This window comes from Nipponia nippon, unplaced genomic scaffold (genome assembly GCF_047370975.1).
Source record: "Nipponia nippon isolate SJK-2023a ecotype South Korea unplaced genomic scaffold, ASM4737097v1 scaffold_1, whole genome shotgun sequence".
In the NCBI taxonomy this organism is placed as follows: domain Eukaryota; kingdom Metazoa; phylum Chordata; class Aves; order Pelecaniformes; family Threskiornithidae; genus Nipponia; species Nipponia nippon.
The window spans coordinates 35,792,660-35,813,108 of record NW_028262290.1 but is presented as its reverse complement, the minus strand read 5'-3'; the positions used below and the strand labels follow the sequence as shown (position 1 = coordinate 35,813,108).

At 36.6% G+C, this 20,449-nt stretch overlaps 1 protein-coding gene across 1 annotated transcript in view; it reads right to left on the bottom strand.

The window, feature by feature from the left end:
* Positions 1-5,615: 5,615 nt before the first annotated feature.
* Positions 5,616-20,449, bottom strand: part of TRPA1 (transient receptor potential cation channel subfamily A member 1) — a 37,163-nt gene continuing 22,329 nt past the window's right edge. The window contains exons 17-27 of the mRNA XM_087735244.1: positions 19,292-19,390; positions 18,374-18,444; positions 17,753-17,900; positions 14,916-15,005; positions 14,536-14,705; positions 12,364-12,493; positions 12,054-12,236; positions 11,002-11,070; positions 9,197-9,307; positions 8,583-8,680; positions 5,616-6,737 (exon numbers count right to left, since the gene is read on the bottom strand). Coding sequence (XP_087591370.1) covers positions 6,506-6,737; positions 8,583-8,680; positions 9,197-9,307; positions 11,002-11,070; positions 12,054-12,236; positions 12,364-12,493; positions 14,536-14,705; positions 14,916-15,005; positions 17,753-17,900; positions 18,374-18,444; positions 19,292-19,390 — 1,401 coding nt within the window. The 3' untranslated portion in view covers positions 5,616-6,505. The remainder of the gene's footprint in view (positions 6,738-8,582; positions 8,681-9,196; positions 9,308-11,001; positions 11,071-12,053; positions 12,237-12,363; positions 12,494-14,535; positions 14,706-14,915; positions 15,006-17,752; positions 17,901-18,373; positions 18,445-19,291; positions 19,391-20,449) is intronic.

The following is a 20,449-nucleotide window of genomic DNA, read 5'->3' as shown; positions in this document are numbered from 1 at the left end:
TGGCAACCTCTGTGCCACTCTGTGCCTGACCTCTCCCTGTGGTGACATCCATCACACACCTGATCTCAGGCAGAGAAGACATCATAGAGCCACCTCAGCTGCTGCGAAGGCAGATGGGAAAGCAACAGTTGGGTTTGGTATAAGGGAGGAATAGACACTGGGAACCACCAGGTCGTGGGAGGCTTCCCAACTTCAGGCCACAGCTGATGCTGTGGCTTGGAGGCAGCAGAGCCGTATTCAGGCAGCCACCTTCACTTTCTAAGATCCTTTTATAGTGTTTAACAACACATATTTCGGCCTTACCTTCCTGTAACAAGTTTTTGTGGGAAACACTTTCTTTCACTTCTCCAGCTGTTTTTCCTTCGTTGTAACAGCCTGACTTTTGGATCGCCGTCAGTCCTTCCACAAGACCCTGCCTGTCTGGTGGGCAGGAGGCTGAAGGTGCAGGCTTCTGATTGTGGTCGTCTGTCCCTGTCTCACCTGATGTAATTGTAGCATGTATTTTTACACCCCCCAGTACTTATTTGCTTATGTTACAGAGTAACAGAGACCTTTTCAAAGCAAAATATCATTTATTTGAGTCAGATGAAGGAATGAAGAGAGTGGTGAAATCTTTTGGCTAGTTTTATATACTAATGAAGAAACATGAAATAACTGAGGTTTTTTTTACACGCTCAGAAAGAAAGTCTTACTGTAACTAGCAAGGGAACAAATTGTAGTGAAATGAAATCAGTCCAGCTCTATTAATTATGATAGTTTATTGGGTTGAAGTTAAAGGCTGAAGTAATGCAGAACTACCTTTTCCTCTGTCTGTTACACTTGTTCACAAAGCAGTACACATTTTACATGACTATCGGCTAGCTTTCTTAAGGGAGAAATAGTCAGTGCCCAAACTTAGACCAGATATGGATTTGAAATGCTAATCCTAGGTCTTTTCAAAACCAAATGAGGTAATCATGCTCAGAGCATCCTATAAACTTACTGGTGCTGTCTGAGATTCAAGCTGTCGTCTTGTCTTTTGCTGCATATTGACAACAACCCGGCTAAAACCCAACGAGAGGAGGCATCTCTCCCAGGTGGGCCCTGGGAGTGCCAGACTCCAGCCTGTCCCACAGAGTTCAGGGGAGAGGTGCCCCTCTGCCCACTGACTGCCTCGGCCTGGGGACGGGGGCACACCATGACCCCGTGTACTGATTGCCACTCTCATAAGTATGAAATACCTGCCATCTATTTTTTATATATAATATTTGTAATCATATATTGTATATATGACACACATAGTAAATAAAATACATATGATATGTAATATGTACATATGTCGGTAAAAATAAAGACTTTCATTATAAGTATGTGGTGTAATATTACAATCAGATGGTCAGCTATAAACGCATGCATACAGTAACCTACATTTTTGTTTAGCTTGAAGAAGTTGCCTCTGTTTCCTCCAGACAGCGAGCTAGTTTGCTTTCTGTCTACATGAAACAGAGAGGCAACTTCTTAAAAGCTGTATGCTTGTGCAGTGTCCAACCTTTCGGCAACTCCATCAAGCCAAGCTGGTGCCTCTGCTGAATAGAGCAGTATCGCTCTGAGGACAAATTTGCTTTTAGGTATCCATTTTGTCCAAGAGCATTTTAGAAATGCTGATGTCCTGTGGGCAAGGCCAGATAAAGCCACCTCCTGGCCAGACACCAGACTAAACCACTAGCAGAGTTCTTAACTTGACAATAAACAAAGGGAGGCCTCACAGTACATAAAATGCCCTTGCAGACTGTCAAGGCCACAGGCAAACCTCAGCACATTTCTCTTTCTACACCAGAAGTTAAATTTCATATCAACAATTAGCAACTGCATTACAAGTTCCTGGGCTGGAGAGCAATGGATGCAGTTTATTACTGCTCTGCTTTTGGTAGAGGCTGACCACGATGGGAACCAAAACAGCTTTGGGCCAACAGGAGGATGAATGAACAGCATTCTCACATTTTATCTTTTTCTTCTCTAAGTGATGCACATCCCATGTGTCTTAGCAAATGTGAGAAATGAGCCTGTGCTGAATGATAACACTGCTGTTTTTTGACCAGAACAAATAATTCTTTGGTTCCTCTTCATCACACTCCCAGCAAGATCTGTCTTGAACACGTGAATGCAGAATTTTTCTTTAGTTATTTATTTTTACAGAAGGAACTGTGTACGTAGATTCCACCTGTAACTACAGCAGTGGCATAGACCAGAGGAGATGCTGACATTTCCCACAAGCAAAGCTGTTTCCTTCCTGCAGTGGAGCGGTCATATTAAGGATCTCAAATACTGTATTCCTGTCATCACCATGGATATGTGAGAGCAAGATCCCACTGGAAAAAATAGGGTTATAGATGACAAGAACTCTCTGCTTCCCAGCTTTTATCTAAAATACAACTTCTATATAAATATAAATATGTATAAAAAACTGTTACCTATAGGTACCTTGCTCTCAGGACAACAAAATAAAGGTGGTGGTGCCTTCACTGAGTATCCTACCCAAGCTGAACACATGAATCCAACTCTGTCTTTTCCTTCTAAATTTGAATTTCTTCATTTTTGATGTGCTTGAAGGACTTACTTACCCAGCTGTGTTTAGCATTTTTGTTCTTGTAGCTTTGCAGAGGCCTGGTGGGCACTGAAGACAGTTGGAAGTGGCAGCAGATGCAGTGGGGGGAAGACGCTGGATACAGATATACCCATCATGGTTTCCAGATACCACATTCACAGCAAAAGAATCAACTTCAGTTGAATTTATCCATGTTTATTCCTATGTGTGAATTTAAAAATTCACATGATGACACTGCCAGTTAACATACCTGGATGTATCTAACTGGATTGCTTCTAGAGATTGCCAAAATGGCGCAGTATCTTCACCTCAGTCTACACAGTTCTTTTCCAACATAATCGTGATTTGTATTCCAACTGATACTACATGTATTAAGTTTCTTAAGCTCTATACTTTTTGTACTTAGACTCTATTATATATTTCTATCACATGGCAATTAAATAATTGGTCTGATGATTTCCGCAGACAGTTAAATAACTAATTCAATGCTATGATATTAGCTACTATAAAACACCTTCAGTCTGCCTTTCCGTATAAAAACTGTTGACCAAAATTGGGGTTTGTTTGCATATTAATTAGCAGACAGGTGGTTTAACTGTTTTCTCTCCACTGCTATTTCCATATCTGCTGAGAACTGCTCCTTCATGAAGCTTAAAAGCCAGGCTCTAACCCTGTGTCTTTACCTTAAACTGCAGGAAACATCTTTTTTGACTTTCTATGTATTCTTCCAGGAACTGGCCAATTTTGGTTCTGCGTAGGAGCAGGAGAGTCCTGCTCTGCAGGCACTCTCCGTATCCCAACCACCATGAACTTCTCTACCACCCTTGGTTTGTATAGTCCTACTGTCACCACAGTGGAACTGACCATTTCTCTGCCAATCTGTCCCGATGGCCTCGGTAGCCTGAGGATGCATACCAAACCCAGAAGCAACTACCTAAACCAATGTATCATAGATCCTAATACCTATTCAACTACCTCTTTGTGTGCAAACTACCCAGTAAATAATGTATATTTGGTAATCTTTCCTTAAATCCAGAGAGTTGAAAATATGACAGATGAACTTTAATAACCACTTTTACATTATAGAAGTGTGAAGAATTTAGTTAATTGTATGGATGAGTTTACCTTTATAAATGGTATTATGACATACTATGGAGTTTGTCAGAAGCATCTGCATTACCAAAAATCACTTCTGTATGCCATGACGTGCATTGGCTTCCTAATAATGTGCCAATACTGGGTTTAGCTCCACGTTGGATGTCCAAGCTGCCTAGTCACTGACTTGTGGAAGAGCTGTTGCTAAGAATTTTAACAGGCTGTGAACCTGCTACAGCTAAGTCACAGAAAATAAAATAAAACAAAACCACTTAGCGATCTGGAAATTTCTCAACACCCACCATCAAATGGTCCTCCATGCAGGCAAACTATGCAATGGCGATAGGGTCAGCTTTGGATGTGTATGTGGGAAGGGTGGATATGGTTATCCATATTTTCCACCATAATGACAGCTGCTAAATGAGTGAAAGAAGCAAAGTCTGGGGGGCGGGAAAAAAAAGGAAAACATTTCTCAAATTCTAAGTTAAAAGCTCAGAAAAGATTAAATCCCTCTCCTGAGAGGATGCTGTGTATAAATGTCTCAGAGTTCTGTTTAAAGAGGCTTGAAAGGCTTAAACTTTAAAACTATAAATGCTGACTACTTTGCTTCTGCTGTAACCATACTGCTGTTCCTCTTCACCTAAACTATGCATTTAGGCCCAATTTACTTCTTCAAAAATGTTATCACTCACTGCCATCTAGTGTTAATGGTACAGATTGTCAGGAACTTAAAATTACTTTTCTGGCTTCAAGAATTAAAAGTTTACATTTTTCAAGTTTGGCCTTATCCTGAGAACGTGGAAATTCCTGTTTCCACTGACAGAGGGAGCTGCAGATGCACAGTAGCTCAGAAAATCCAAACAGCTTATTCGTAGGAATAGATTTGAGTTTAGAGACCACAATACAACTTCAATAACTACAGTTACCTTCAATTTTACTTCCTGGATTCTGACTCTGCTTACCGGTTCTCTCTCCCTGTTTCTCTGTGTCACACTAGACTGGGTCCTGAAGCAGAACCCACAGCTGCTCCTCCCGCAGCCTGCAGGGCAGACCAGCACACCTTCCTCATCCTCTCCTCGTCAAGAGAAAACTGGAGACACGGTTATGCTCCACTATCTATGCACCGCATTTCTCTCCACCTGGGTGTGCGAGAGTGATGGTACACGGCAGATGTCAACAGCACAGCTAGAATGGGATCCAGAGGCAGACTTAAGGATGGCGCCTCTGGGGCACCCAGGAGCACGCTTGTGGACACAGTCACACAGCAATGCGTATGTCCATGCCCCCAATGTCCTGTTTGAATGCAGTAGCCAAGTGCTTATTTTCTGCCTCAAATTATTACTTAACTAAACTAGTACAGGCCCACTTAAATGCAAAATGCCTATGCAGATTCTGGGAGGCAAATTCAGAACAGAACTTCAGCTTTAACAGCAAACATCTTCAGTTACAACTGGCGTGGATTTATGCCACAGGATTCAAAGGTATCAATGACTCTTGCTAGTGAAGAGAAACAAACTCCAAATGCTCCCTGAATCTCTACAGATGCCATCCGCCATTTGATATTAAGCAACTGTTCACCTTAGCAAGTGTAGTAGAATAGGCAAAACCAGTGATAACCTCCTCCTATCTCTGTTTTAGCAGGCAAGGATTTAAAATCTCAAAGCTGGCATAAAGCAGTTGGGTGAGAAAGCATTTTCCCTACTGAACAGCCCGTCATCCACGGCAATTTTAAGGCACAAGTCTCACCAATCCACAGTGCATCTTCCTGTGTTTTCTGAAGATTGGACAAGTTCTGTACAGTATGAATTACCTTCTGGTGGCTACCTTTTAAATAAACAGGAATCATAATTGTTCTTTACATGAAGAATTAACGTCTATTAAGTTCTTAAAGAAAATGTCTGAATTCAAAAGCAGACCACAGAGCATTACAACCACATATAGTCATAATTAGTTTATTAGCACTGCTTTTGAAACAAATATACTCAGGTACTTAAACACAGTTTAATGCATGTTTATTTCCACATTTGGTATCTTACTGTATATTACATAATGCACTGAATATCCAGTAAATAAATAATAAAACCAAAGTGCAGATTAAAGTAGCAAGGTCAGTTTTCAGGTTATCAGGAAGGCCAAAATCACATTAGCAGTAACAGGACAGCAAGTTGTAAATGACTAATATTTAACATGTCATTCTATCGCTGCTATAAGCATGCTAGTACAAATGATCTCTCTGAGAATTGCACATAGTTATCTACAAAAGACAACAGTCCTTTCCTTACATTACATTTTCATGATCTTTTTATTTCTTACCTTTCAGGCCTGATCCTGCAGTCCTTACTCAGCAAACTTCCAATGCAATCTGTCAGGTTAGTTTCTTACTTTTTCTTTAAGCTACATAAAGCCCATTGGCTCTTTCAAAACATTTGAATACTAAATGATTAGAGTTTGAATTTCTAAAAAGTTGGAAATTCTAAAAATATTTGTAACAGAAAATAACATAATTAAGTACAGACCTAAGAGAATTAGGGCCAAATCCAGGAACGGATCTAGACAGAAGCCTTGGGAACTGTCAGGACAGTGAGGTTGGAATCTGGTGAGTTAGGCACTTTCCTGATTAGCCAGCCACTTTTAGGATCACAGTTTTAGATGTAGACATCTTCAGCCTCCTTAAATACTGTTTTGAGCACCTGCATCCCTTTTTCAGATCTGGCCTTTTTTATACTTGAATACATGATGTGTCACATTAACATTATGCACAGACAATAAGAGAAGTGACCCTAAAGTAAAACAAAATGATAATACAACATGATATCATAGCCAGGTCTAGAATAAGCTATTGTTCTTTTCTGTGCTTGGATTAGGCACATTTGTTTTAACAGCTTTTAACACTGTATCCCATTTACTATTCTTGTGCTCTAACTGCCTTTTCCTAAACTTGTGTTGAAATAAATCATTGCTGTCTTCATCCTCAGCCTCTGACACTATCTCCATTTTTTGGATAATCAATTTAATGAGGTCATGTTGCTTTTCCAACAGTGTTGATATATCTTTAAGCCTAAAAAAAACAGAAAAGAAAAAAATATGCATACAGCAGGCTTTGTAATTTGGTTTCAAAGGACATTTTAGTCATTAAAATTACAGATGTAAAAGACCTGACAGTCCTCAATTTCACCCTTCCGCTAACAAAGAATATTATCTGAAGTACATTTAATTTTTCAAGCTGTGGTACTTCTCCAGGTTTCAGGAAATAGGATTAAAGGACAAATTCCTGGTTCTTGAGAAAAGTAACTTACTATATACTTAAGGTAAGAGCAACTTCACTCTCAAAATAAAATTCTGAACAGTTCTATCAAAAGATTTTCCTATTGACTGAAGTAGTCAGGCAAGAAAAAAGGCTCAGATTTGCAACGGCAATTAAGCATCCACAAACATTTAGTGAACTTCAAAACTACTTTAACAGCATATAACATATACTGATGAGGCACTTACTGATCTCTTTTAAAGTGCTATCCAAAATGCAATTGATGCAAAGAGTTAACATCAGTTAGCATCATGCATACAGAACACAATATCTGTTACCTTTTAAGAAAAAATGAAAGAAATGGCAAATGTGTCTAGAAACTGTCTTCATAAAACTACCAAGCAGGCTTTTTGAATATTCACTTTTCAGAATGCCTAGACTTAAAAAATTACAGCATGAAATATACATTGTGACTGAAAAGGTTCTCTGTGAAGAACAGTTTGGGACTTCTTTAGACATAGTTGACTTTTTTTTCCCCAAGAATTAAAATAAAGCGGCAATTAGCTAACAAAGCAAAAAAAAATCCCACCCCAAATCAAAAACCAAAAATATATACACTCAGCACTGATTGCCACTAGCTTCAGTAGGAACTGAACTTTATTTTGAACTCTGACAATAAAAACATACTGGCAACATAGTAAAACAAAGTTTTCAGCCAATATTTTCCGAGCAGTAAATATAAGTTTCCATAGCGAAATGGTGACAAGTTATTCTATTCCAGATAATTTCATAATTTTATAAAATGATAGCTTTCTTCCCTCTCTGTAGGGAGGAAAAAAAAGAAAAGTATGTTCTATGCTGGTTCCTAATATATGGATTTGAAGAGAGACTTGTTAAATTCCATGGTTTCCATCTGTAGGGTGTGTTCTCACCCTTTCAACTCTTGCTGAGTCCTTCATGCAAAAAAATACTTAATCAGAATCTATGCAGGAAGACAAAAATTTAGTAGATTAAAATAAAAAGGAGAAAGAAAAAAAAGAGAGGAAAAAAGAGCAGGGGAGAGTGAGATATAGTGAGAAAGAATAGATTTTCCTAGCTGTACATTCACAGAAGGCTTTTCTGAAACCATTCTTACGGATATATTGGTAAGATGAGTAAGAAAAGTAAGTACAGAGAATTCCTTCCGAGGCTTTGGGATACATGATTTGTTCAAAGGAGAACCAGGACACCAATCCATTTTTGGGGAAACAATCTGAAACAGTTTCACCATCAGACCAGTGGAAAGTCAATTACAGATTGTGTATATTTGCAAACCAATTGGAATTACATCAATTGTGAGTTTAAAATAACCCTTGAAAACCTCCATACACAAACCTCTCATTCTGAAATGAAAATGCATTTTCCTCATTACTTGAGTTTACTTTAATGAGCAAACAAGCCTGTCCTCTTTCTCTACCATGGGATAAAAATATTTCTTTACCACAGAAGTATTTTGAAGGTAAATACATTACAAAATATAAAATACTAAGTTACCATAGTGAGGGAGCTTACTTAAGGACACTAGATACATCGAATTTTATTTTTTAGGTACAGTATGGAGCTTTAGAACACTTTTTCATTCTACTTATTTTTACAGCAGTAAAATAACACAACGAATACCTGTATTTCTGCTTCAGAACTTCCAGTTCTAATGTTGTATCAGTGCTCTGTGCATCTGTGGTAGAGTCCTCACACCCAAAGCAATACTGGAACACGCTCTAAATAAAACATGGAACCAAACCGAAATCAGATATTATATTCTGGCAATAGATTAAAAATCCCAAATAAGTGAATGGTAACAGTCTCCACAAAGTGTTAAAGTTGAAAAGAGTTTCTGTTATGAAGTTATTTTTTGTATATTAAATGTTTGTTTTGCAAAATTTGTTTAATCAGAAAATGCAGCCTACCAACAACAGCTGAAATGACAAGTAAACAAATCAATGCCAAAAGAGACTAATTCTGTTTTCTGTCCGAATAACTTCTGTAGCTTGTCTCTCTTAGTAAAGTCAGAGATCACTGAGAATTCAAACACTAATTATATCTGAGTAAGTTAGTTTGCACTTAAACTGATTTATCATTTTCACTGAAGACAGTCTAGGTCGAATCACGATTCCACTGATGTCAGTTAACGATTGAGTTTTATTAATGCAATGTTCCTAGCAATCTGTGTACAAAAGAAGTTGATCATATCACATTTTACTAAGAATTCTTCAGTCTAAGATTCACCATCTTACCATAAATCCACAGTATCTCGGCCTGTTGGGATATACAGTGATTGATTCCTGGTCCACCCGACTTAAGAACCAAAACGGTAGTTTCTTCTCTAAGTTGGTGTGAAGATTAACCTGAACGTAGTTTTGTATTTAGAATAAGACATATTCTCTTAAAATAAAGACATGTTATCATGTGAAAATAACCATGATGTCATTATATTTAAATCACTATTACTAGATGTCAAGTCTCACTAATTCTAGATGTCAAGAATATCTATTGTAGCCACAGGTTTTAAGACCAAATAATAATAGGAAAGAGAGTGATCTTTCTCTCTTTAATTGTGCTGTATCCTTTTAGTAGATTATGACAGAGTCAGTATAGATTAAGATGGCAGTGGAATGCCTGTGGGAAGTTTTCCCTTGGGTAGAAACACGTATGTTATATACGAATAAGTGCCTTTTCAGGTGATGCCACCTTTCCAGTCATTCTCAAATTGCTACTGAAATGCTGAGCATATGTATCTAAAAGAACAGGATGTACAGTATAAGGTTACATGCTTAATAAAGATTTCATAGTACTGTCTGAAGTTGCATCCTTCCTGAGCATTCCGTTGGCAAAGAAATACCTAAACAGGTGAAAAGCACTAACTGCTACAAGAACTGCCCTTATACCTCTGCTTTAGTCATTTGTATCTCTAGCAAAAGAAATATCTCCTGGGAGGAAATGTTACTCTAAAAGAGAATTCTTCAAATACACTTGAACTAAGCAAGTACAGCACACAATTAAAAGTACAGGACTGCCAGAAGTTATTTCTGAGCTGTTCTCGTTTTTGGGTATTCTGTCTGTGCACACCTCTTTTCTTTATGCTCAGCCACTAGGTAGGCTCTGAAACTTTTTAGAAAAAGCAGAGCCAGCAGGGAACATAGGCAAAGCCAATCCCTGCATCAATGTTACGAATGGTCAGCTCCTCTCACAACACAGACTTGGAGCAGAACTTCAAGGAAGCATGTGCACAGACAGTTTCTAAGAACACATTTGTGAGAAGTAATCTTTATTCTTTATTTGACAGGTGTATACTGTGCGCATTTCCAGTTGTGAAAGTCAAGCTTGATGTACAGTTCACAAGGAAAAAAAGGTTTTGAAAACTGTATGCTAAATTTATCATTTCTTAAAATGAAAATTTTAGGAAGTTGTGCTATTGCCCTAGCCCCGGTATGTACGCCATAAGGACTACATTTGCAAAAGCTACTTTGAAAACAGATATCTAAGATGTCTATTGTTTTCAAAAGCATATAGGTTACTAAACTCTTCTGATTTCAACAGAAATTCTGTTAGGTGTCTTTATACATCTTAAGGTAAGTAAAAACGTTTAGAAATGTGACATTAAGTTCCTTAGTTATTGCATAGTATCTCCTCAGTACACAGACCAGCAGGAGCCTTCAGTATACTGCAATGAGTTTGTTGTCCTTTTGATTTCTGTGTACCTTAACCTTCTTTCCATTGCATCAATTCTCTCCTTAAAAGGCAACTCTCCGATTTCACACATTGCATTTACTCATTTTGAGATTCTATTCTTGGAATAACTCAGAATTCATTGAAGTGACTGTTCAAAAGTTCCTTAAAAATGCATTTGCTTACACATTTCCTTGACAATGACTCACGTGACTGAGATTCAGAATATGATACCCGTGTTCACCAAGTTGCTTTACAGAGATGCTAAGATGTTAGTTAGGGATGTTGATGATAAATCAGCTAATTACTTGAATGGTGTTCTAACAATGATATCTACTTCCTATAGTTGGTGCTTCTATGGTATGCTACTTACCTGCATTGCAATCCTCTTGAGTGCAGCATATTTTTGTACTTCAGCTATGTCCCCAACAGCCAAACCAATCTGAAAATACCAAGAAAGATTTCATTATCTATTTTTTCATAGTCTGTGATTTCAATTGTATTTCTTATTCACATTTAAATCCAAAATTACTCTAAAGTAAAATTTATTTTGTTTCACTTGAATTTGGAAACATACCCCTTTTGTGCATATTTGGAAAATCCATATCAAGTAATGTAGTAAGCTTTTTTAATGCCAACTATCTGTCTACCAGTAAGGTACTAAAGAGCTACGTCAAAGATTTGTCAAGAATAACATCCCCTTTTTTTGATTCTTCATTACTGTTGTTATGTTAAAAAAAATGTTGACCTCTTGATTGAATAGGATCATGGCAGCAATAAATAACTTAAAAAACCTGAATTGTTTGATTTTTATTGCTCAGCTCATATAAAAACCTGATTTCCTAAAATCAGTGGAACATGGCTGAAGATGTATTACATATTTTCTCCCTTTCTCACCATTACCAGGTTTTCTGATTCTTTTTGTTCAGGTCAGGCTCATTAGTTAGTTTTAACACTACTGTTACACCGCTGTTTTGTGTGCAACGAAGATCTAGGTTTTGGCTTTTTTAAAAAAATATTGTTAGTACTAGGTTATGATACAGCAAGGGGTTGAACCATTAAGACTATGTCTAGTCTAGAAGGCATGCATTTATCAAAGTACTTCTTAAAATCATTGCTCCCCAATTTTCTTTATCAAGACCTCATAGTAATACCTTGCAGCTCCAATTCAAATTCCATCACAGTTACTACCTAAAGACATACAAGATAACCCTGCAAGAGTTAACTGTAGGAAAATACTCAGAACAGTGAACTGGAGGAAAAACGAGTCCAAGGAAAGGCAACTTTTTAATATGTTACTGAAAATATCCGTTCGTTAAATAATGAACAAATGTCATGAATCAGCACTAAAGTAATTCTGTATGCTAAAACTGTGTATAAACCTGTGCTTAACCACTTTTGCATATTAATAAGTCATTCACTTACTAGCAAGTTCATAAGAAGGATTGGAATAAGTAAGGTAAATATAATGAGAACTGTGTAACTCAGGAATGGATATGGCAATTCATTGCTTAGTAGTGGATCAAGGAATGCATCATGGTAATTAATGTCTCCCAGCATCATTGCAAATGTCTTCATTACAGAAAGAAGAGGTGTGCTATACGTTTGCTGTAAAAAGAAAAATACCAAAATCAAGAAAAAACCCGAACCAATGAAATTTGTAAATAATCTCTTGAGATTCTTTAGTCAAAAATAATATTTATAATGATAAAATTAACTATGCCATTCAACTAACCTGTGAACCCAAAAGGACAAAGAAACTTAGTCCAAAGGCCAATATCAGGAAAAAGAAAACGACAGCAATCCGAATCAAAGTCCTCAAAATTTCCCAGAACATCACAACATAGATGCCATAGTTTTCAAATCTAGGCAATAAGTAAACAGGAAAGATATGTAAAATTAAATACTGAAGTTAGAGTCCCTTACATTTATTTATGTAAGGCAATAAGTAATCCTGATTTTCATTGGGAAAAGAGACATTTTGCCTCTCTGAGACATTCTGAGATGGTACGAATGTGTTGTACTTTCACATCCAGAAGAATGCAAGTGGTCTTATTTACAGCAGGCCTAAACTACATAATCTTATATTTTAATGCACTAGAGCAGTACTTCAAGATATTATTTTTCATGGACGACTTTTACTCTCTCCATAACCACAGACAGTACAATATTGTACAACTATTGCACTCTAAATTATAACATTAGGAAATTATCTCATTTTTTGCTGCTTGTCGAAGCAAATTAGCAACCAGAACAAAGGACAACTGGCACCATGATCCATCTAGCAGCCACATGCCTGATTTAAAAAGATTTTGCTTTTTATGACACTACGAAGTATGGAAAACAAGCAAACAAAAACCCCACATTGCTCAGAAGAGAAAGAGTAGCACAATTTTAAGACACCTGTGTTTCCAACAACATCCAGCAAGCCTCTCCCATTCTTGGCATAAACAAAAACTAGATCTCAGAACATGAATTGTCATAAAGCAGATTAAACTACTTTTCCCTCCAAACCTGAACATGGGAATTTATGTCCTCTGCCAGATTCAGGGACCAGATGACTGGTTTATGCTACAACAGTAGCAACTGAGAAAATCCCTCCACAGGATTTTCCCCCTGAAATATTATGTGCAAGGCTGAAAAAGATCAAGCTGAAAGTAAAGCAAACCTGATCTTCTATTTATTAGGCATTTATCAGGCAAAACTTCATTGAAGTCAATGGAGCTACAGGTTGCTTTGAGAAGAGGCGGCCTGAACGAGTTAGAAAAATTATGTGTAAAGTTCTACTGCTATACAAATGAAAAATATTGAGGCCAGGGAAGCATTTCATCTAGCAGAAGAAGGAAGGTTGGACAATCATGAATTTACTTGTTACTGTTTAGATTAAGCCCCCATTTTGCCCACAGCACACAGCAGAGAGGACACGCTCATTTATTAGTCATCTAAGGTCCGACACATGGAGGAAAAGGCTTGCTGGCAGAGGCAGTGCTATAAAGATACTCTCTCTTTATGACATTAACTCTGTTTACAAACCTTTTCCTTAAACATCCCAACAATGGTAAACTGATCCTGAAATTAATCAGCAAATACAGTGTTTTTCTGTCTGCCAAACCTCATGGGGGTGGTTAGTGCATATATACAATAAGAATCAGAAGAGCATATATGCAGTGTTATCACATACTGTCATCCTTATTTTCTGAACAGCTCCAAATCACAACTTTTTTGCTGATCAGCCACACCTCATCTTTGTGCAAGGCAGTCCTGCTCAGGCACAAACATGTTTAATTTATTAGTCTTAAGCACTACACCGGCACTATTTTTCCCTCCACCCAGCTCTCCTGTGGTCCATAACTCTTGGACACTATTGTACCGGTGACAGCATTAAGATCATTAATGGCAATAAATAGACCTAATGTCAACTAAAGAAATAATTTCATCCTATAATTTTTTTACAGGACGCTACGGTGTAGAAAAGTGGGGCGTGTCATTTAATCTGTAAAATGATAGAATTTACCTTCTCCCAGGTATTACTTATAAAAACAGACTTCCTTTTGCCTCTTGTAATTCATATCCTTTTTTTTTTTTAAGTGAACGCCTGTGCAGTATAATGAAACATGTTTTTAAAAAGACATATGCGGTGGCTTTGCTTACTTAACATTAAAATACATCCTATTTCTTTAGTTGCCATAACACAGGCTGTGATCCTCTACATGAAAAACACTGAAAACTACCTTATAGTTCATTAGGTTAAAAAATTCCTATGGTCCTAATGTGGAAACTTGTATAGCTTGAGAAAAATAAAAATAAAAAATAGGGCTATCATGCTTGATCAGTCACGGTTTAGGATATATAAAATATCTGAAAATATTAAAAGTATTTTATTGTAAAGCATGTAAACAACTTTTACCGTTGAAGGTAAAGCAAGAAGTTCATCCAAGACAAGTAAACAGCAATTGCTCCACATTCCCACTGCAAATGAGCTGGTGTATTAATAAATAAAGAAGACACAAAAATTATGCTTGTAGTATAAATTGTCCAGTCCAGAAGATTGGAGTAATCCAACAAATATTTCAATTTCTAGGATTTAAGAGAGACATATACATATTTACAAGCCATGCATCATTAGAGGACTGAATTCAAGACACTATTTAAATCCTCTTCTCACTTTTAATCTTATATAAATTGGTATGTCCCTTTTAATTAGGGAAAAATCAGATTTACTTCAATATCACACAAACTGCTATGCAAGCACACTGTCTGATTAATGTTATTTCTCTATGTATTTACCTGCTGAATGAGCTGAAATATTTCTTTGCAGATTCCCAGTAAACTCATAATTAAAACTAAACACATACACACCCTTGTGAAGTATGAATTCTGAAACAAAAATCAGAGCACAAAACAAATTAGAAATTATTAAATGAACATTCATTTCAGCTCTACCTACTACTTATACATTATATTGCCAAGAAACTTTGTTAGCTTGCTTCAAATAAACTTATTACTATCTAAATTGTGTTTTACAAATATTTATTGTGAAATCCATGTCATGGATCTTGTGTTTAAGCAATTCAAACCACGTATGAAAGTTTGAGCATTCCCATGATAAATAATTGCTGTGCAGCTTCCTTATTACTACTACTTGAGTTTGGGAACTGGAAGTGCAGTGTTTATGCCATATTTTCAGTATGTTTTGCCACTGGGTGAACACACAGACAAATTCTGTTGTCCATAACTTCACTATCATATTGCAGTATCCAGAATGGCAATAGAAGTCTTTGGACAAATGGGAAGTCCTGGCATCCTTATGTGGCTGCTCCCTTTGATGTCTCCCTTTACAACCAGTATAGGCAAAGACAACTTTATTGTGAAAAGCCTTCTTTTGGCATAGATAACAACAGTGAATTTAATCTTTCAACTTGTAGAGCTAATTCCCCACCTGAGGGGTTCATTAACTCATAGGCAGACCACAAATTCATGGCACTCACTTTTCAGTCGTGCTGCAATACACATCAGCATGTCCCTCTTTAACCTGGGTTAAGAGTATAGCACCATGTTCTGTAACACTGTGCTCCCTACAGAGCTGGCATTCCCCACTCCATTCCCGTTACTGGGTCATTAGGACACTGTCTCCTCCAGTGCACGACATTTCATATATACTGCTGTTGCTCTAGTCTTTCAGGCAGCACCTTCACGGCTCCTGTTCATTGCACTGCTTCTCCATCAGCTGGCATCATTCCTCATTGAAGGAGAGGACTCCCTCTTCTAACTATGCTTCTTCCACCCATGCTCTGATGATTCAAGGACGTGGGTCAGCCTGAGTCATTCCTCTGTCTGCTGTATGCAGCTCCTGCCATTCTGCTGTCTTCCACCAGGAAGATTAGTTAGTGGAGCATGAATTCTTCCAGTTCTCCTAGTTCTGGCTTCTGAATCTTTGAGAATCCCGCATGTACTGGGCTGGGTATGTGATTCTCCAGACTTTTTCATATATCCTCATGAACCTTTTATATCCCTTGAGTTAATTTTATTTCATATTTCTACTAGCGTATCCTTTTTGAGTTCCTATTTCAGTTTTATGTCTTTTGTCTCCCAAAAGAACTGTAAAATATTTTCTTGCCTCTTTTTTTTTTCTTGCCAAAATCCTTGGTTTTAGTGATAAAATCACTTACTTGAAATGGATCCTTTGAAAAGTTCACCACACAACAAAACTTGTCTCCCTTAACACCAGTATGTTACTGTTTTAGGGCTAATGACACAGGTATGTCTTCTCAGAATATATGACTTCACGTTGTGGAGACAGAGCTCTGTGACTCTCCTGCCCTTCACATGGACACAGGAGCGTAACACCATGTATGAGTTGTACTCACAAGTTCAATAAACAGCAGAACTTGCAGTTCCTTCTCTGGAAGTCTAGTACAATGTTCAGGTTAGGGACAACACAGCCTTCTTAAAAGACAGAATACTGCTTAGTTTTAACGGCGGGAAGGAAACACTTACAAAAAGGACATCAACCAGTTGCACCGATGTCCTTCTTTTCTAAAGTCTCATTCTCCTGTAGCCGTGGACCTGGCAAGTCTAACTTCGTCAGTTCACTATGATGTCCTAATTATTCCAGTTCCAGCCTCTGAAAAAAATCTTGAGCTTTGTCTCTTAACAACCCCAAAGTATCTACAGAGGACAGGCTTATCCTGAGACAGGGTTCATCCTTGCTTGCTTTCCTTATGGCCCCAACTAAAGCATCATTTCCATCCAATGCATACCATGAATGAGATCAATATTCATAAATTACTAGAGTAGCCTCACACCTATCACAGCTGTGACTGAGAGACAAATATTCAAAAGTCAGTGTGATGCATATGTACTTTGCTACCTAATCAAGTTTTTCATTTTGAGATATGATAATTCGAAAATGGGGGTATATCATTCACATTTTAGCACAGCACAATTTTTTCTTTTTTTCTTCTTTTAAATTTATTTACAGGGATTATAGGAAACATCCAATACACTTAAAAACCTTTCCCAGAGTTTTCCATCCATATGTGACTGAATTCTGCTGTTAGGTTTTTCACTACTGTTGTACATGAGATACCTATATACAGACTGGCAAAAATTGTTCTGTCTTAGCCTTATAGTTTATGAGCCTAGTGCCTGAAAGGGAAAGTAATACATAATATGGGCAAAGAAAGATGTATTTGAATATCCAAAAGCACTTTGTTATTGACTACTCTTTCTATGCCAAATTTTAAATGTGCAATATCCAGTTATTTTGGTTGAAAATTAAAAGGACATAGAAAGCTAAAGAATCCACTGTTTTCTGTCTTTTCATAATTAAATACACATTAATTTATTATTTAATTTATTTCTTCAATATTAAAGAAATATTCACTTCAGGAAAGAAACTGAAGTAACTATGTACCAGAAGTAAAACTTTCAGAAAAGGTTAAAAATAAGAAATGAGAACTGAAAATTATCTACAGAAGTTGCTGCTGAATGTTTAAAAATATACATCAATTCTACTCCTTAGAGTTGCTAAATCATAAATAATTCTAGAAAAAATTTAAATAATCATACCTTTTTGCTATGAAAATCCTAAACATATTGTAACCAGTAAGAAAATTCAGTACCTCATATTCTAATGGTCTTGCTTCATAGATCTCTGTTCCATTCAAAGGTCTTCCTGGCTGTATGTGAGTGACCAGAAGAGTCAGTGGGATGAGACCGAGAGAATATATGCCTAAATTCATCAGATGTGCTCGAAACCCATAGGCCATCCTTGAAATTAAGAATGTTAAAGTTACAACACTTTACAAATTTAGAAGAGCATGCATCCAAATGTAACAGCCAACAATGTTTTCAAGATGAGGAAATAAACATTTCTTAAAACATCCCTTTGCGATGAATGTATTCATCAAGCTTTATGTGGACAAAAGTGCACTGGCCGTTCTGAAATACTGTTCCTTTACTTATTAACTGGGCAATCCTATTATAAATTTTTGCAATAAAGTGGAAGCAAAGATAGTGGTTGTCTTTGCTGTAACTATCAAAGAATCATTACTAAATGCTAAGCTACATTTTAGATGATAATCATCAGCATATTCTGAATATGCTTATGAGAGGTTATATGGAAAAGATATTTGCTTCAGTCAACACTATAAATATGTACATCTTAGTAAACAACTCTCAAGCACAATAGCCTTCATCCTGACGTGCAATATTATATTTTATGTACATTAAAATACACGTACCATTTCATAAGCAAATATTCTTTACACACAGGATGACTGAGTAGCTCCATGCGATTGTGGCGTACCATGGCCTACAAAACAAGAAAGCAGAAGGACCAAACTTATCTCATCTAGCTAAGTAAAGTGCTTACAAAACTGTCTAGGCCACCTTCTTTACTTGAATATTAGCCTAATGAAAAGTAAAATGTCTGTAAGATATTGCAAAGTTCTTTTGTTTATGCATCCTGGCCCAAAGCTATTACTATCTTGCCTTCTCTGCCTGCTGAGGCATCCAGCTTCTCTCCTGCTGCTCCGTTCATCTATTTCAAGCTTTAAGAAACTGTACAGACTATTGCCAACTATACCTGTGAGATGACCAAGCTTTTCTAGTTACATTTAATGAGATAATACTTATTTATTATTAGACAGTATACCAAGTCTAATTGCCAACAGGAAGCTCAGAAAGTAATCAAGTTAAGCCAGAAATTTTGTTCTGTAAACATTTTCTTACAAAGAATGAGAGAACAAACTAGCAGTGTGAAAGAACAGCAAAATTTGGTTTAGGCACAGAAAGTATTTTGCAATTAGCATGTGAAAAAATCAGTTTTGTCAGTTTTTTCAAAGCCTTACATTCCAGTGCATGGTCACTACAACGACTGGAGTACGGTTTTCTTTGATGTATTACCTGCACGTACAGCGTGTTCTCTTGAAACATTCATAGTTTTTTAAATAAACTAAGAATTTTTATCTAAACCTAAAAGAAATGTTATTTATTACTTGGACTATAAGAACTTTGGCCCATACTTCGTTCCAATATACTTTAAATACACAGAGTCATGGGCTTTGGAGAAGAAATATTATGATGAAAAATTCAAACTTCTTGATTTTATCTAAAGCAAGACAGCATGGAATGATGTCAGAGTAAAATAAAAAACTTACATTTAAAGTGGTAAGTGGTTCATAGAAAATGTCTTCACCATCCTTTAATTTCTTGTTAAGTGTCAGGGGACACTGAAGATATCTGAAGTTATATTCAATCTGAAAAATAAACATACACCAGCATTTAAGTGTGATCAAACTGATAATATAAGACTGAGATAATGTGCTTAATTTTAAAAAGATTATCCTTTAGAGAGAAAAAAGATACATTGTGTCAAAGTAATTAGAACAGTGATGTATACTGATTGTTACTCTGCCAGTGAACATATGCCATCAAGATACACTTCTGTGACTGTAAGATGATGAAACAAACAGCCACTTTGAATTGTAAAATAAAAAGTACACATTTCTTCTTAAAATATTACAGTTTAAAAAGGTCATTCTCATAACTGTAATTTGTTTTAATGTTGACTTTGAAGAAAAGCTTGTATCTAAAAGTTACATGGCTTTGATAACACAACATAAAGAAAATGTACAGTAGCAGAAAATTTGCAAGCTTTCTGTTAATGCTGTAGACACAATCCAATGTAATAATTGATAAGGTAGTTTTCAATACGGTTTCAAAGGTAACATAACTGCAGAACATTCATGACTCCTTAGCACTGTGAAAGCAATCTACTGCTTAAGATTTTGGACAAGAATTTACAAAAAAGAAACGCTGAATTATTGATGACAGTTGTACTACTTTTGATATGCATAAATAGATAATGTCTTCTATCACTGATATTTTAAAATATCCACAACCTGATGCCCAGCTAGATTGCAAGAATTAACACAGCAAAGATAAAGTCTATAGATTGCTCAAGTTTTATGTTATACTTTTTAAAATGCATAAGCATGAGGATTACAGAAACAGAACTTCAAAGCCATTTACAGCCCAAAGGATAAAATAAAATCAGTCACCTGTGTTTTCTGTTAAGATCTGATATTCATCTACAAGTGTATCTTATTCATATGAACTTGACATATATATTAAAATATACATATTGTGTACTTCCCAAACTTTCAAGGCAAAAATGTGTTCATTTCAGTGTCACAGAAGCAATAAAGAGAATTAAATCAGTGGCTTTGCTGAGAAAAAAAGAAGAGGCTAATAGCTGAAGATTGCTAGTATTTGATGAAGTGACTTTTAAAAAAGTCATCCTAATACTGAGGAGT